This window comes from Larus michahellis, chromosome 1, assembly GCF_964199755.1.
Source record: "Larus michahellis chromosome 1, bLarMic1.1, whole genome shotgun sequence".
NCBI lineage: Eukaryota > Metazoa > Chordata > Aves > Charadriiformes > Laridae > Larus > Larus michahellis.
Genome location: NC_133896.1, coordinates 165019851 through 165038318, shown reverse-complemented (window position 1 = coordinate 165038318; position 18468 = coordinate 165019851). Strand labels below are relative to the sequence as shown.

Here is an 18468-nt window from a genome sequence, read left to right as displayed (position 1 = left end):
TGGTCTTTGGCCCTCCTAACCCATCCTTGCATGCTCAGGCTGTGTCCCTATTCCTCTTGGCCCATCCGTCCCTGCTTCCACCTCTTGTGTGCTTCCCTTCTTGTGGTAGAGTTTAGTCAGGAGCTCCTTGCACATCCACGCAGGCCTCCGCTGTGTGGATCTTGCTCATTATAGCATACCAATATGACATATAGCAGACAAATACTATGCCTCAGTATGTTTGATCATTTTTATTATTATCTTTATTTCCTTTCCATAGCCTTTTCCTCTCCAGTCTGTAGCTATTGATTTGTTTGGTTGTTAGTTATGTAGGAGATCAAATGTTGAGCAGGAGATAACCTGATGGAACAGAAAGAGACAAAGGAGGTTTTACTATTAGGACAAAATGAAAGAAAAGATGAAGGCTGGGAAAACTCTGAGACTGAACTTGCTGTGGAAGATGAGAGGAAACCCAGCAAAAAGCTTCAAAATAGGGAGGTAAGGTTAAGAGGAGCATGGAGATGAAGTGGAGAAAGGCAATCGTTAGCACAGAGATAATAAGTTAACAAGTGAGATCAGATAAGATCTGCATTTGGATAATAAAGGTAATTAACTGAAACGCTTTACTCTTAATGATGTTGTTTTGAATTTGTGTACTTCGTCATCCTCGGAATCCTGAATTCAGTGGTAACGCTTCCTCAGTGTAGACTTCCATCCATCCGTGGTGGATGCAGAGTGGGTCTGAGGCTGTGCCCTGTGCAAATAGAGTGATGTCCCCCGTGGGGGTGCCCGTGGCGGGTACCGCACGTCAGCTGCACAGCAACCTGCTTAGACACAAGAAGGCTCTCCAGATCCTCGCTTTGCACCAAGTGTTTCTTGGACCCAGACAGATGAGCAGATTCTGTAGATCAGGGTATGTAATCCAGAAATGTGCTGAAGGCGAGATGGGGAGGGCGTTGGGAAGCCTGATGCAACGTAGGTGCAACAGAGCCAGGAAGAAGGAATAGGCAAACTGAGGGCTCTCCTGCAAAATACCCTGTTGGCGCTGGTTAATCTTGTGACCATAAGCTGTTTGTAGGCATTTTGTGCCTTATCATCGTTTTTTTCCCCACTTTTGTTCCCTATTTCCACATACTGATCTCAAGATAGACATATTCTGTATATCCTAAAAAGAGCTAAATATCAGCCTGTGTTTAAAAAACAAAAGTAAAAATTCTGATTTCTCAGTAAATCTCCCTTTCCTTTCTAAAGGTTTATAAGAATTATTTACACTATAAAACTTGAAAGTAATATTTTGTATGAGAATATTTTTTTACAGAATGCCATCATATCAGCCATAAGTTTGATCTTATTATGGAAGTATACATAAATGTATATGCCTATGTACTCTGCCTAAATATTTTCTTTTAAAAAAATTAGTAATACCGGAGTAGTATCATAAATCGTACCTTAATGTTTGCTTATGAACTGAGAGCAGTATTTTCACTCCCTGCTCCTGAAGCTAGTACCGAATGTTGTAGCGAAATTTAGAAAATACGTTTTAAATTCTGAAAGACTTTTTTCCCTCTCAATGTAACGTGGTAAGTTACAAAGAAAAAAAAATCTACGAAAAATGACCCAGCTGTAGGGGCAAGCAAAAGGAATTAATGATAAGTTAGTGCAACTAGACATATTACTTACCCTGCTTTGAATTGGAAAAAGAGAACCTCTCCCGTTTTGAACCCCAAGTCTATTGAGTGATGGATTTCTCTTCATTAAAAGACCCTCACCTTGCAAGCACTGATATTAGTAGGGTTTGCAACACATTACAACTTTCACTAGTGCTTTTCTATTTGAAAGTGTAGCCTTCCAAATTGATTTTTCTGCTTTAAAATGTGACTCAACTAACTTATCAGGAATTCTTATAGGCGTATCCTTAAATTCTTTCTGCATCTCTGTGAAGTGTTTATACGATGCTTAATAGTGTCTGCAAGCTGCTGTTTTACTCAACTTTCCTGAATTTCAAACATCTATATTTTACTCTCTTATATGCTTTTAACTAAGGTATAGTAGATGCATTTTTGCTTCGGTACTAATTCGAAATGTAATATCCATTTCTTTAGAAGACATTTTTGTTGTTGTGCATGCCTAGTGTTTTTTGTATGTTGTATATTGCATTCAGAATATTTTTTTCCTTCTCACCTATCCACAAATGCAATGCCGTTCCCATGATGCACCTCTGCTTGCTGTTTACCTGTATGTTAATTCGCTTGAATCCCATTGGCCCACTGCCATCATGTGCTCGCTGCCTGTTATTAAAAGACTCAGTCGACTGCCAAAGCAATGAAGCGACCTCTCGAAGCAACTGTAGACCTGGTACTTTGACCTTTCACCTTTTGCTTTGCATGTAGCTTTTTTTTGGGTTTTTTGGTTGTTTTTTTTTTTTGTTTTTTTTTTTGTTTTGTTTTTGTTTTTCAGATGAAGCAACTAATGAAATTTGTATCGCTTTACTTTTGAACATCAACCGGAAATGATTTCACATACTCGTTAATTTACCGGAAACTATTTATCCATCTCATTCTCATACGTAATAAACGCAGACGATTTAGTTTGGTTCCTAACATGGTTTCATTTTTTTAAATATCCTCTCATGAAAAGTCGAATTGAGATAAAACTGCTTCTGTAATTGAAAACGCTTAACGTAATCCATTAATCTGTGTAATAATAGGAAATGATATTTAAATTTAAAAAAGAAAATACTTGGCAATGAAACACAAGTGGTTTTTTCTCCCTGTAATATTTGAAAACCTATGTAAAGGCAATGCCATTTTCGTTGCTTTAAAGGCCTTTCTTTTCAGTAGTTGTGCTGCTACAGTTTTAGGTTAATAGTACCATGCTTTTGCTATCAATAACAAAATTTCACTCATTTTACATTGCTGTGCTTTGAGTTAATGTGCATGGCGAGGCATCTTTAGCCGCTTTAAAAAACAATAAGTTTTTTGTATTTATGTATATGTTACGGACAGCGTCTTAAAAATGGCACCATTTTAACTAACTTCCTTATTTACAGGCCTTTCCTCCTGGTGTTCTTCACCCTTTACCAAAGAGACAAGCACTTGAAAAAAGCAATGGTGCCAGTGCCGTTTTCAATCCCAGTGTCTTGCACTATCAACAGGCTCTTGCCAATGCTCAGCTGCAGCAACACGCGACGTTTATCCCAACAGGTATGTTGTACCCACGTTGAGCCAGTTTTGTGTGCCTTAGGTAGCAATTCCGTGTCAGGCTGTTGCACTTAACAGAAGGTTTGATTATGCCCTCCCTGCCCGACTTGAGGTGGAGTCTGCGCAGATATTTACACGTTGTTTTAATTCCTTCTGCAAAGTGCGAGAATTCAAGCAGAAATTTCCACGCGCCATCAGGCTGCTTTTCACATTCATAGCCTCCTTCATCATTGGCCGCAGTTTGCCCCTTTTTTCCTACCTTAAATTGGCTGGATTTTGACTTTGATCTGCCAGCGCTCTCCTAGGAGACGAGAAGGCAAAGTTCCGCCACCACAAAATGCTGGGAAAAGCATCGCGCTTCAGAGGTGCCAAGGGAAGCGTCCTGTGGCCCAGGCGCATCCTCCTGCTCCCTGGGGGCGGCGGGGGGGCTGTTTTGCAGCCTTGGGGGATTGCCCCAGCCACGCACGAGCGGGGCGAGAAGGGGAGAACCAGCCATAACCTTCCAGCCGATAACCTGCGTGGAAGCACTGGCAAAACACATGGCTCCCCGCAGCTGCGCTAAGGGGCTTCCAGGCATCAGATAACTTTTTCGTGGTTTTCATTTTGGAGTGCCACCAGAACTTTTCCTAGCATTTGTGGCTAATAGCTGGGGTTATGGTTCTTCACAGGGGGTGACCTGAAGATGGATGAGGGTAATTTGCATTTCAGTGCTCGGAACTCTGTAAAAATCAGAGCAGTTGGAGGTGGCTTGAACTGCACCGTGGCTGGTGGCAGGGCTTCTCTTTAACACTGCGAAAGGAATAGTGTGCTAGGTGCTTACATAAACAATAAGCAACATAACCCTCTAAATTACGTCAGTCACCCCCCCACTCCAAACTTCCCAAAGGTAAATATCCTGCCTAATGAATTCTGTGGTTTCATTTGTAATTAACAAATTACGTATTTTAGTCTCAGAATGTTATCGAGCGTGAACTTCCAGAATCGTTTAAAACTACGTGTTTGCAAATGCACTTGACATTTCAGCGATGTTATTTTAGTTTATAGAAATAATGTCGGTTAAACAAGGAATAAAACGCAACACACGATCGTTTCCCGATCTATCAGCATTCCCATATGTTTTTAAAGATAAAAACAAACACAGATGGCTTTGACTCGATGGAATTTTGCTATAAGGCCTGAGTAACAACCTTGGAGCCTGCCCCTGTATTTATAATAGTAAGTTATAGTGTGCCGTATTTTTAGCATGTTGGTGCACCAGAATATCTGTGGCAGAAAACATACTGTCATTTACAGGAGTGTTTGAAAAAAATAAATAAATTGTGAGACTGCCTATTTGGACATGAATGGAAGACCGCCCTGTGCTTACAAACATACAGAAGTTTCCACAAATTTATTTTACATTATAAACCTGAGAATTTGCAGTATGATATGCATTATTCCTTCTCTTAAGCACTCCCTTTCAGGGCTTATCGCTATTATTTGCAATTGCCAAGGATTTTAAATTAACTATGGAAAATACAGTAGTTTAAACCTTTTTCAGTGAAATAGCATTTGGATATTTTCCAGACTTTTGGAGTGCTCATGCTTCCTTAAGTAGCTCATTCTTTGTGCTTTTTATTGTCCATCCCTCTTTACAGCTAATGGTTGCAATTATAGTTCTATCTTACAAATTTCTGATGGTAGGAAGGGTGGATCTTGGAACCAAACCTCAAGGGCCAGGTTATTGTCAAGCCCCAAAACAAGTGCACAAAAAAAGAAAAAACAGGGGGAAAACGTAGCAGATGGAGCCTGAGCCCGGAGTAGAAAACCTTTCTCATGGTGGTGATCTCCTGCTCTTTACGAACACCATCAGCACCTAGAAAGGATGTTAGAGAGAGGAGTGGGTTTTGGGAGAAGGTTAGGAGAGGGAGACCCCCTCTAGATGAGTGGGTGCCATGAGATTTTCGTTAAAGATGCTACGTCTGATATTCCCATGTTTTCTGGGAAGGTTGGATTTGGTGGGTGTAAGGACTGTCATGCCACCCAGGTCTAAGGAGCAATGCACGACATCAGCTGTTGGAATTTAAATGATTATGTGATATTTTCTGAATTGGTATAATTTTCAAATGTGTTCCGTGTGTGTGTGTGTGTGTGTGTCTGTTAAGTTAAATTTTAAGACAAGTTTTGCTGCTGGAATATATATAAAACTTAATTGTTTTATATAACTTCTCTGCTTTCTTAACCACTTGCTCCCCTAATAAAAAGTGTGGGGCTTGACTTAGCATGGCTTACCTCCAAAGTTCTGCACTTTGTTTGTTTTACATCAGTTTGATTGCTTTGTCACCTTCTCCTTATTGTTTGGTGAATGATCTTAAAAACAACAGATCTTTTCTCTCTTCCCATTGCTGTTTGTTAGTGTTTCTGTAGCCTCCAGAGGAGGAACTTTGTGTATTCTCCGGGGACTGTTCTTGGGTAAGGTCATTCATAGTTACACTGCTACTGCGATGGTCCGATAAGGGGCTGCAGTAGTAATTAAGCAGGAATATGGGAAGCATATTTGACTTTTTATCAAATATGCCAGTATGTGGGACTAGCCTCCTTACCTGCTCGCCTTCACCGGCTTGCTATATGCACTGTATTGAAAATACACTGTTTTTTTGATTTTTTTTTTTTTGTTTTTTTTTTCATCTGGTCTTCCCAGAAAGGTTAAAGGTGGACTAGGCACCAAAACTAAAACACGTGGCAGGCGAGCAGTCCTTCCAGAGCATCTCTGAGGTGCGATGGGAACCTCTTGCTGGAACTTTGAGGAGTTTAGCTTGGGGAATTGTCACAGTAGTGTTTTCTTTGGCCAGAAGCACCTCTCCACCTCAGGTGTTGTGTTAAGAACAAGTACATTAAATTTGGCAAAGCCCCCGCAGAACAATGTCGGCTAATTCCATTTTAACTTCTTTCTCTGCTGCGCATCAAAAAGTTGGTGAATGTTGATCTGCGCAACATTGAGCTGTCTGAATTGTGCAACGAGTTCTAAAATTCCCATACAATGTGATATTTAACCAAAGATGTGCGATATTTAACCGAAGATGTTTCTATAAACAAAACCCCGTTGCTGCAAAAGTACTAAGTGAAAGAAGTACTAAATAAAAAGGTTTATGAAGTATCTCGTATATACACAGAAACATGCCAAAAGTCGCACAGTATACTCAGGTAGGAGTTTAGTGAGAACATAATCAACTTTTTTGTATTAAAGCAAAACTATGAATGACCTTACAGTTTCATTTAACTAACTTACTTCTCTGTGGTTATGCTTGAATCTCACTTTGAATGTTAACTCTAAACGGCTAACCTGTTTCTTCCCTTTATCCACTTTTTTCACCTATCATTGCATGACACGCAGGGTCAGTTTTGTGCATGACACCCGCTACCAGTATTGGTAGGTTCCAAATTTCTTTATTGATCTCTTTTTATACTGTTTATGATGTGTATTCACTTGTTTCAAAAATCCTAGGCAAGATTTAGACGCTGACTAGAATGAAAGGTTCGCTTGTCCTTCTTTCTGGTTGACTTTGCGGAGTGTTTAGGTTTGTAGATGAAAGCTGCAGTTTAGATGTGATATCACCTGCTATAACAACTACACTGCAAAAGCATAATACCATGAATTCCAGTCTGCTTTTCAGTTTTCAAAGTTTTATTTCTCTTTATATTTTATATTGTCTAGTACTATAAAATCATAAAATACTGGAAAAAGCCAGCAAATTTCATCAGTGTTTTAAAGTTTCATAGTGGTGTGCCTATTTCTCCTTTTTGCTGTGTGTTAGAAAGTTTTATCAGCGTTTCCCAGAAATGCCTACTTTGATCCACAGAGGTTCTGTTGAAACCCGTGATCTGAATCTCGCTCCTCCTAAATATATTTGCAGCTTGGAATTAACATTTTGGGCGTGCAAAATGGAAACCCAATGCAACAGCCTCTAAGACAGAAAAGTAATCTGTCTTCTATTCTGTAGTCCTATCCCAGTGATTTTTTTTTTTTTTTTTTTTTGTGGGACTACTGAGATAAGCAGTTAAAATTTCAAGCCTTTAAAACACCAGGTTAATAATTCTCCCATGAAGATGCTGATTAAAATTCATTCTTCAAATGAGCAAAAGCAGCGACTTTCACAAAATCGACCTGGCTTTTTTAGATCAAACAAAGCAGTATTTAAATCAGGAAAATTATTATCATCCTTCTCCTGATTTTTGCCTCAAAGCAGATGGTAATTTAACTCTGATAAAATCTAACGGTTATGCAGTGCTAGTAGAAAAAATGCCTAAATTGGATTATAAAGGAAGACAGTGAGTATCTGGCTTGCTTCAAAATGAAGATACGTGAAAATAATTCATTTTTAGTTGTGTTTAAAAATTAACATAAACATTTATCAGTTTCCTTCCCAGTACAAACCACTGTATTTTTTTTTTTTCTAGTAGAATTTAATTTTGGAGTGCTTTATATCGATACTGGGGGAAAACAAATTGCCCATGTAGCAATTCTCAGGTAGCGGGCCATTTCGGTAGAGACCTCGTTTGCACAAGTAATCCTCTTCTTAGACGTAATGCCTGTGTTTTTAGTGGTCCTTGCTCTTTTTTTCTGGGAATCGCCGATTGTGTTGACAACCTTCCTTTAATTGTACTTGTAATAAGCTATTTTCCCTTTTTTTTTATTTCTCCGCCACGCTTTCTCGCTTTGCACTGTGATTGCATGCCATCTGCCGGTTTAACCCATGACGATGGCTTGCTGCTCTTGATATTCACCATGCCAAAAATACCACTTCTCTTACCATAATGCTGCACCCTCCTGTTCATTGCTTCCATGGTTCCCCTCCTGAAAGTACCCATGATGCACAACGCTACGGCCGCCACTGTCTCTGCAGCAACAACTCCTGCAACAAGTGTTCCCTTCGCCGCAACAGCCACAGCAAATCAGGTTTGCTCCTTTTAAAGCTTTCTTTCACAAGATCCCGAACTCTAAATGAGTGCTGAGATTTTTATTTTAATTTTTTTTTTTAACAAAAAAAATTCTCCCGGAGAATTTTTTTTTTTTCTGTGTTTACCCCATCAAATTTTACTTTTATTTTTAAGTCGTTTATAGCAAGTGTTTGTGGGACAGGTTGCACTTATTTAGAGTTAACATTTGTTGCAAATAATGATGTAGCTGTGTTTTGTGTTGCGATGTTTGTACCTAATTACTGTGTAATTAACCCAGCTGGAGTTAGAATCACCGTAGTACTGGACTACTTACAAAAGTCTGTTATTAACTCCTAAGTTCAGAAGGAAGATCACCACAGGTTTCAAACGTTCAGGTGTGTTAACGTAGCATTCTCCATGCGGTGTGTGGAAGTGACTAATTAGTAAGCATGGAAGCTGTCTAAAATCACAAGCTGGACAGGGCATCTGAAAAAGAAAACCGAGAGGAACAAAATGGAATGTTTTCTGTAAACGCTAGTGATTAAAACAGCACTCGAGATATTTATGACTCTGCCTGCTTTATGCTTGAAAGTGTATCTTTAACCTGGGAATTATGTTTCCCTAAGGAAGGACGTTGTTACAAAGAACCCCCAGGGTTATTGGCAGAGGCAGGCTAGGAAAGATGATCCTTTTCTTCTGCGGTTTGTTATGTTAATGGCAGTTTTCATTTTGGTAGGGTTCCCCCCTCCTCCTGTAGGACCTGATTCCCAGGAAAGACTGTATCTATTGCAGCTCAAAGCGTGTAGCTTTGACTCCTCCGTTGAGGCTGTAGAAATTCCCACCCGGAGAGGGGTTTGCACAGCAGTTGGGTCACTCTGGCTTTTCTGTTGCTTTGGGACCATGCTCCAGCGCTTCCACCCGAGAGCTGTTTTCCCTCAGCTTTTGAGAGGTCAAACTGAGGAGGAAGCAAGCCGATTTGCTGACCAAGAGAAAGCAGAGGGGTATATGTCCCCAGCACCTTTCCTTGTGTTGCTCCTGGCCAGACCGAGTAGAAACGCTCGCCCATTGATTCATCCCTCTCCACCTCCCAAGGAATTCCAAAGAAATCAGTGAAAATGTTTTGCTTAATAATGTTACACCAGCAGATTTATTTTTTTTTTTTTACTGTCGGTCACAAAACTATTTTAAGTATCCCATGGAAAAATGGAAGTTGCTGCAAGAGTTTATTTATAATAATTTAGAAAAAATATACTACCTCTGAAATACACCCTACTTTCTTAAAGAAACACAAACCAGTTTGTTTTACCTATTTTTATTTCTTTTTAAAGGCTGCTTTGCCAGCATTGTGGTGTTTGTGCTTCTAGCATTTTCATCAAAAGGGGGTTGTCGTTTTGCGCGTTCTTTTCTGCGAGCTAGCTTGTTTTAATGACAAACTGCTTGGGACAAGGAGGAAAGTGCAGCGGGCGAATGGTGCCTTTCGCTGTTCCTTCCCACAACAGCGTCTGCAGGCAGAAAATTGTTGGGCGGTATCCAGTGTAGTTTTGTGATCCCAAAGCGGTGACAGAGGGATTTCAAAGGTGCCAAGGGACTGTGAGTAAAGGGGGTGGTTTGGGGAGGGGGTCAGCTGGGGACCCTCTCCAGCACAGCAATGCCGCTGGGGAAGCTCTGCCACCCACGCTCCTGAGCGCCAGGGGGGCTGGCTGTGGCTGGAGTAGAATAAATACATGTACGCTTACCAAAGGAGTCTTTTTTTTAAGCAGTTGGGTTTTTTTTCTTTTCGTGAATGGGAACAGTTTCACACGAGTAACTGGTGTCACTGGGGAGACATAGGTGTGCCTTAGTGCACTTTCTCATGTAGCAGGTTAGCAGGCAGAGCCCCTCCTTTCCCAGCGCAGATTTTGTTTGCATTGGAGGATTAGAGCATTTTAAATTTAACAGGAGGTGTAAAAAGTGTCTATCTGTATTTATTTAGTTGCATATATTGGGGTGTGTGTGTACATATATAACTCCATGCTGAAATTAAAGGATGGTTTAACACGGGGATGGGTTCCCACTTGTTTAACTTCAGCCATTTGGAAGTTCGGCATCCAGTTCATCTGCTTTTCTAGAAGTCGGTGTTAGGGTGAGGTGAATTGCCCTGGAGGGTCCTGCCTCTTTCTCTTGCCTGTGGAAGGAGCGTAGGTGTGTAACCAAAGCTCTGCACCACTGCTTGTGGAGATGAGTCCCACCCCAGCAGCTTTTCTTGTTGGCTTCTGTAGTGTGTGCCATCGCTGTCTTTTTTTTCTTCTCGCTTCTGTCTTTGTTTTAGTCATTACGAATCTTTAAAAGCTACTGTAAAAAAACCTGCGTATTTGAAAGTAGGGAAAGTAGTAGCAGTTACTTCGTCTTTATAAGAGGCAAATCTCCAAGTTTGCTCTTTATTTACAATCTCCCAAGAGTCAGAGACTAAGCTACAACACTGGGAAAGGCCCCGTAGTAACTCTGTGTTCCTAACTCTCAATATTTCTCTAGCCCAAGAAACACAAAAGGAGCCGGTAATTAACTTGGGTTAAGACTTTGTTCATGGTCATAACATCCTTAGTTTTTGTCCCCTTGTATGGATTTAAACTCCTCTGTATATTTCAGAAAAGGACTTTGTCCTGGTTTGAGGTAAAACAGAACCAACTTAATTCCCATCTAGATAAAATTTCCTTTCCTGGTCTGTGCCACGCTGCTTTACATATCTGTGGGATACGGTTTCCTTTTCCCAGTGTCTCTACTGCACTTTTTAAATCAACCTGCAGCCTTCAGCCCATCCCATTTCAGCTCCCACAGCTTCTCACAATGCCTGGTGTGAAAAGAAAGTTGTAGCAGGTCTTAATCGTTTAGCTCAATGTCATTTGGCTTAGTATTCTGGCCTGGGGAAAGATTGCTGGGCTTCCTTGGGTTGAGTATGATGATCGCAGTGTCCTTGAAGCGCCAGTGGAAGGAAAAGTCAACATCCCAAAAGTTACGGAGTCTCAGCTGACAGCTAAAAAAGCCTAACAACTGTTGGGTCCAGTAAATTATTTAGTGTGTGCTGTCAGCTTGTATTTTGAAAAAAGGTGAACTGTCTCACGTCTTCTGTCTGTGCTTTCTTTCTGAAAAATAACATGAGTAACAGCTCAAAATGTTGCCCGTGTTGGCACACGCACAGTCAGTCGTGCTTTGCCAGCAACTCTTGCCGTTGTGTGTTCAATGTATGGCACGAGGCACGTGAGAAGATTATGTAGGTTTAAAGGCTATACCATAGTACATCCATGCAGGGCGATACCGGTTAAGAATATACAGAAAATTGGAAGTCTCTTGCTTTTCCTGACTTACAGAAGTTAGGTTTTAAAACCCAAATAATTTTCTTGCAGTGTACTTCAAGAGGGGAGGAGAATCGCTTTGGCTCAGTGCAATGAAATCAGGATGGAGCAAAAGTGCTTTAGCAAACCCTGTTTTACAAATCCTGATTAAAAACTGACTCACTTGATACAAGAGCTGGTGGTGTTGCTATTCACTGCGCGGGGACATCTTGTGAGGGGGTGTCCCTGCTTACTCTATCTGCCAGGCTGTGGTGAGAGGGGATGGAGTGGGGGACTTCAGCTTGGGATTTCCAGTGAAGGGCAGGTGGACTTCCAAAGGTACGTGAGGAGTCTGGGAGGATGACCTATCATAGATGAGAGGTCCTTCCCCTTTTCCTCTTCCCCCCTTCACAACTGCTCCAGCCGTTCCCACCAGAGTGGGGCTGGAAGCCGCAGCTGCCTAACCTTGCTTCAGCGTTAGATCCTTAACGAACTCACATTCGGTTGCTGTCTGTGGATGCTGACAACGTTTTCCTGCAGGATGGAACCAGCAAAGTTACAAAAAGTGTGAAGTGAAGGTGAGACGCAGTGTTATGGCCTGTATGTGGAGGGTTTGGTCCTAGCTCCCTCTAGTGCATGCGTGTGGGCAGAGGTATGTAAAATATCGGATTTAAAATATTAATACAGTACTTGTGTGTAAATATATACTTCGAAGATCTTTAACACAGATTTTAATTACTACTCCTGTAGCTGTGGACTAGCAGTACTCAAGGAAGCGAGGAAACTGTTAACCTGCTCAGCTTGGCTCACAGGTAGCCAAAAGATTTCACAGATGATGATCTATCCTGACATTATTTGAGAGAGGTGTTATTCTGAATTCTGGGACTGAATTTCAATTTTGAATAACGCCAACACCTGTTTTGGGGAGCTTTAAATTTCTGAGTAGAAAGCCTTGCTATTGCTTCATTTATGTGTATGCCTGGGTGAGTCCTACGAGGATTAAAAGGTTAGGACTCAGCCCAAAATTAGGACAGCTAAGTATTGGTGTCTGAGTTTGGGTGTCTACATGCAAGCTAGATGTTTAAGTGCCCATGGTAGACTGTGAAGGTTATTGGCACAGTAAAATAAAGTCTGGAGAACAGTCTGGCTCACCCTTCAAAAGTCACGCAGGACTTGGTTCAGTTGCCTAAACATGTGTCTACTGATGTTTACGATTGTCCTAAGATAACCTTGGATGTCTAGGTTATCCAAGACATTTTGACAAGCTTGGCAGGTGTAATTCAGGACCTACAGATGAATCTGCAGGCTTCTGAACTGGCAGCTGGACAACAGGCCAGGAGACCTTAGCCCAAATGGTACTAAAAGCCTGGTGAGCAAACGAGCTGAGCCTGCAGTGGGTGATCACATGAAGTGATCTCCGATCTCTGGGCTCCGCTGGCTTACTGACTAGGTTGTATCACCCTATTGACTGTGACCGGGGGTTAGACACCAGCATTTCTGTGTCTCAAGCTGTGTCCTCAAGTTCTGTGGGTGCTTCCTTAGTTCTTTGTTATTACAGGGCAATTACCAAATTTCAAATTATTTTAAAGAAAAGAGTCTTGCTCACATCACTTCAGTACAGAACAGTACGTGGCTTTATTTTCTGTAGCAATGAAAATGGGCCAAGAACTGACAGTATAAAAATAGCATTACAGAGAATGCTGCTTAAAGATGTTATTTAGTGACAACATTATTCTCTTGGTTATGTGCCCTTTAACCAAGAAGGAAAAATTAAAAGGCAGATCCAGTAGAAAAATGAAATACTCATAGGCCGTGGCTGAAAAGAAATATAAGATCAACAGGCTGTCTCATGCTAAGGCTTGTGATTATCTAGCACAGCTGTTTTAAATTATGCATCAGCGTTCACACTAAATTAGGTGGCAATTATGCAGATATTAATTATGAAATCATTCAGTAGCCTTCAGTTTTGTCAAAATCTGTAGAAATACAATGAAGCGAAAATAAAAATAGTTACGTTACATTCAAATGCCACAAACAAAAGGACAATTAAAATATTTGCCCCAGAATTCAAAAAGTAGTTAAGGCAGCATGACATACAAACATGCCAAATGTTTAGTGGGGGTTTGAGACACTGTGCGCGGCGGCTCCCTCGGGAGGGTGCGGAGCCAGGACATGCAGCAACAGAGCACGTCTCCTTGCCAAGGTGCCCACAAAGGCAGCCACCGCTCCCAGAGGAGGCAGATCCTGCTTGGACCGAAATGTCATGTGGCACCTACTCAAGCTAATTTCTCCTTCTGCATAAAGGAGAAGCGCCAGTTCCTCCCTCTTGCAAATATTCTCTGGTGTCCCCAAAAAGGGCTTCCCCTCCAGTCTACCCATCTGACCACAGGAAGCCTTCTGGCAGGGCAGAGGGCTGTCCTCAGCGCTGCTGACGAGGCTTTTTCTGTCTCATGTTCCCTTTCCTCCTTGTGGAAACCTTCTGGACTCGTAAACAGGGAGAAGAGAAGCAGTATACTGAGAAAACGAATTGGAAAATCTGGAAGGTAGTAGGAAATGGCCTTTTTGTTGGTTGAAAGCAAGCTTTTGAAAAGGGAGGTGGGAAGGGGAAACACGTTATTTACATCTTTCATGCCAGTATAAAACAATGTTACAAATAAGAGCCTATGCAAATTTATTGTTTCTGATTCGAAAAGCTTTAATTGCAGTTTTTAAGGGAATGGGGGAGCTGGTAGGAAAGCAATTCTGCTGTGAATAATAAGTATCTAAACACCTTTTGTCTTTTTTTAACTGAGAGTTTTGGTCTAAAAATTCCATAAAGTCCCAAGTTAAATACTCCCATAGAAAATTCTGTTCTAACAACAGAAAGGGCAATTTGAATCTGACCTGAAAAAGTCCAAAAAAGGAGGAACAGATTCCTTTCTCAGACACATTGTCAGGAGGCTTGCAGGGAGTGAGCCCTGGGCAGAACACTCTTGAGCATCTGGCAAGCCCACATATGGTGCCAGGCTGCTCCACGTAGAGGTACCGGCAATCCTTGGCATCTGGGATGCAGGACTGGACATCTCACCTTGTACCTGCACCAGGCTGGAAAAGTGAACCTAGGCGATCCTTGATCACGAAGAGTCATTTCTCTAGAGGAGGTATTTGAATAGCAATGGCTTGTCATGGTAGGAAAGGTGAACTTAAACAGCTTGCTGCCTCTTTCATGCAGGACACCCGAGAATCAGAAGCCTCAATTCAATCAAGTTACCTGTTCCGGATACACTGAGTTACAGTGTAAGTAGCTGTAACTTTCAGAATTAACAGTTTGCAGATTCAGGAAGTGAGAGTTTCCCATCTTAAAGCCCACAACAAGTTTCAAGCAGTGTCAAGAAAAGCCCCTTTGAATTGCTTTGAAACAACTGACATAACAAAATACATGGCAAAACTTTGTTTTCTTAAACTGTAAGGCAGCGAAGAAGCAAAGCCAAACGATTACCCTGGAAAATGTAAAGGAACTCTATTTTGAAGTCTCATGCAAACTTTAACCAAGCCTTTGTTTTACTTTTTGTAACATTTTTTGGTCGCTTAAGATAGAGTGTTGTTTCTGTGTAGATGAGGAAGACTTCTGTCTGGCGTGCATGCAGAGTTTTAGATCACATGCTCAGGTACAAGAAGCCAGTGGGAGAAATGGAAAATCTCTGGTTTGTTTGGTTTGGGTTTTTTCCAGAAATTCCCTCCCTCACACACCACCACTCCTGTAGAGGACTGAAACCTGATTTCCTCTGGTAGCCTGCTAGATGGCAGTATCACATAACATGAGCAGTAAGCAAAGGCAAACACTATTTCTTTTATATAACAAAAAAATCAAGGTATATTTCCCTTTCCTGTTATAGACTGCTTTAGCTTTCGTATCACTGCAATTGAAATAATGTATTTATGTTTGATATGATAACTTCCTTCTGTGCTCTTGCTTTCAATTCAACAAACAATACTTTGACGGGTTGAGTACAAGTCTTTTGGGGCAGATATTTATTACTTAAACATAGGAAAATTTTTCTAAGGTCAACTCATTTTGTAGGAATTTAGGGAAAAATGAGTTTGTTTCATTGTGCTTTGTACACACAGCTCTTGTGAGTCTGTTTTTTTCCATCATAAAATTTTAACAACACAGTGCAGTGCAGAGCTCCAGATGTACTTCTTTGGGATTCTGCTCTTTGAAATAATTGCATCTGGATATCCCTAGCTGCTCCAACTATTGTCCCTTGAAATAAACGAATGTCATATTTTTATCTCAGTGTATGATTTATTGCCCATCAGAAATGCCATTCTTTGGCTTTGGGTGTGCAGGAGGCTGCCCACGTAACCGCAGTGGCAACATCTTTGTTTGTTTGTTTGTTGTACCTGTTATGACTTTCAGCTTGAGACAGGTATTAGTTAGCTTTGACTGACTTCATTTTTGGTGAAACATTATCTTTTAAATCTAAATGATAGGATTGTTTAGGTTGGAAAAGACCTATAAGATCATCAAGCCCAACGATTAACCTAGCACTGCCAAGTCCACCCCTAAACCACGTCCCTCAGCACCACATCTACACATCTTTTAGATACCTCCAGGGATGGTGAGTCAACCACTTCCCTGGGCAGCCTGTTCCAATGCTTGACAACCCTTTTGGTGAAGAATTTTTTCCTAATATCCAGTCTAAACCTCCCCTGGTGCAACTTGAGGCCGTTTCCTCTTGTCCTATCACCTGTTACTTGGGAGAAGAGACCGACCCCCACCTCTCTACACCCTCCTTTCAGGTAGTTGTAGAGAGCGATGAGGTCTCCCCTCAGCCTCCTTTTCTCCAGGCTAAACAACCCCAGCTCCCTCAGCTGCTTCTCATAAGACTTGTGCTCCAGACCCCTCACCAGCCTGGTAGCTCTTCTCTGGACACGCTCCAGCACCTCAATGTCCCTCCTGTAGTGAGGGGCCCAAAACTGAACGCAGTATTCAAGGTGCGGCCCCACCAGTGCCAAGTACAGAGGGAGACACGTAATAGTATAATAATATAATATTAATATATAATAGTAAAATAATATGTATGTCTGTTTATGTGAGAGTATTCAGATAAGAGGAAAATTAGGGAAGCAGTAAGCAGTCAAAAGTCAGGAACATTAAGATTTCCTCAGACAAGTTTTAAGTATAGAGTTTTATAAAACTAGCACAAGTGTTGTAAGCGTGGTGTCTGATGAGTAACCTCGATGAACATAAATTTGGTCCCTTTCTGTGTTTCAGTTAAGTTCTGAATGTTGCAGTGGACCATCCACTGCTTGGAAGAGAGTCTGAACCGGAGCGCCAGGTTTTGGGAGGGGAGGGGTTTCAGAGCGGCGGTGACTGCTGGGGAACCTGGAGAAGCCCTGCTTCTGCGTACGGTGGCAGCTTTCACCTAAAGGGATGCCACGTGTGTAGTGGCACCCTCATACTGCATGATTTGGGCATGCATGATGTCTAAGAGGAAAATATAAAGCTGGTTTTGTTAAAAAAAATAAAAGCTAAGTGAGGACACCTAAGAAAATGGAAGTTTGGAGAAGTAACACCCCTACTACAGGAATATGGGCACTTTCACAGGTAACGCACAACTTGTGCTTGGCCTTTCCCTCCTTTGTGCTCTCAGTTTCTCTACGTAAGCCTGTTCTGGCAGTTTCTAAAATTCAAGAAGAGAAGGAAAATGACTTGAAAGTAGGAAGTGAAAAACACAGATGAGTGCAGTAGCTCAGACCTGCTGAAAGCTAAAATTGAGTAGCTATTCAAAACAGTCACCGGACAGGTGCTCCTAAAATATTACTGCAGTGGTTTTCCCGTATCTGTGTAGTCTGTCTGCTGCCTCTGCAATTCGTTAAAAATAGATTTTGGTAGAATATATTAGAGTATGTTATGATCAATTTTTAGTACTGCATTATTTATTACTTTAAAGAAGAATAAATAAAGCCAGATTGCTTTCATTTTTAAGACAACTAGTCCTGTTTCTTCAGAGTGAGTAAATACCTATTAAGTTGAACTTAAATATTCTACATTATCACTTGAGTAAATACCTATTGAAGCTCATAAGCATGCTGAGGAGTTGGCAGCACAAGTGGCTTTGGGCTCTCTTTCAGCACCTTGTGAACACTAAATGAGAAGAATGATGCTGTTGAACCTTTGAGCCCTTTGGGATCCCATAGTTGCCTTGATCTTTTCTTTAGATCATCATGAAGAGCTGGATTCAGACACAGCCTTTGTCAGCTTTATGACACCCTGATGGCCAACAGCTCATGCCTGATTGGAATGAAAATGGGCTAGCAGATGTGTCCACTTCAGCATGGACATCTGACCCTCAGCCATTTCTAGAGGCATATTATCAACGTGGGACAGGCAGAAGTGGGCACGCTCAGATTTAGGGAAGAAAAGAGAGGATGGAGCAAGGCACCAGAATTACCATGTCAGGGAATGAGCTGTGAGAAGGCCAAGCAAATAGGACCTCCAGCCCTGAGGAAACACCTGATGCCCCCAATATTAGTCACTGTATGGGCAGGTAACCAAGGAGGTCATCTGTGGCATAGACATCTCACCCTTCATATACAAATCAGAGGTCACCTTATTGATGAGCAAGCAAAGTAGACAAATGTATTTGGGATTCTTTGGATTAATGGAGAAGCAATAAGATAAAAATCCTTCTTCACCCCTAAGTTGAGGAGAGGTCCACAGTTAGCGAGAAAAATGAAGCGCGTATACCTGGAATCATAATGTGCTGGAAATGTGAATGAGGTTTCTGGCCATCAAGAGAAGAGGAGTAGCAAAGGAAAGAAGCCAGCGATGCAAGGTGGAGCTCAGGGTGTTTATGAAAAGTGATGAAGTGATTGGCAGTGACAGCAGGGGTAACAAATTGCTTTCAGCAGGTCCCTCCAACCCTATTAGTAGTTCCTCTAGGTTTTGGCTGGGGATACATTTATGCGTGTGGTTTTTTGTTTTTTTTTTTTCTCTTCAGCGTTTGCAGATGACGTGCCTGTAGAAAGATGCTAGTTTGACACTAGTTTTACAGAGGTGCAAGCTGGTGACCATGAAT

The 18468-nt window shown here is 41.5% G+C and overlaps 1 protein-coding gene across 19 annotated transcripts in view; it reads left to right on the top strand.

Annotated features, from left to right (window-relative positions):
* Positions 1-18468, top strand: part of MBNL2 (muscleblind like splicing regulator 2) — a 111999-nt gene that overhangs the window by 86210 nt on the left and 7321 nt on the right. For 5 of the 19 annotated variants that reach the window (XM_074562765.1, XM_074562791.1, XM_074562775.1 and 2 more), the window contains 2 exons: positions 3029-3182; positions 8021-8115. In XM_074562765.1, coding sequence (XP_074418866.1) covers positions 3029-3182; positions 8021-8115 — 249 coding nt within the window. Of the gene's footprint in view, positions 1-2280; positions 2335-3028; positions 3183-6552; positions 6589-8020; positions 8116-18468 lie in introns of all 19 variants that reach the window. The other 14 variants (XM_074562678.1, XM_074562837.1, XM_074562700.1 and 11 more) reach the window with 5 other exon arrangements.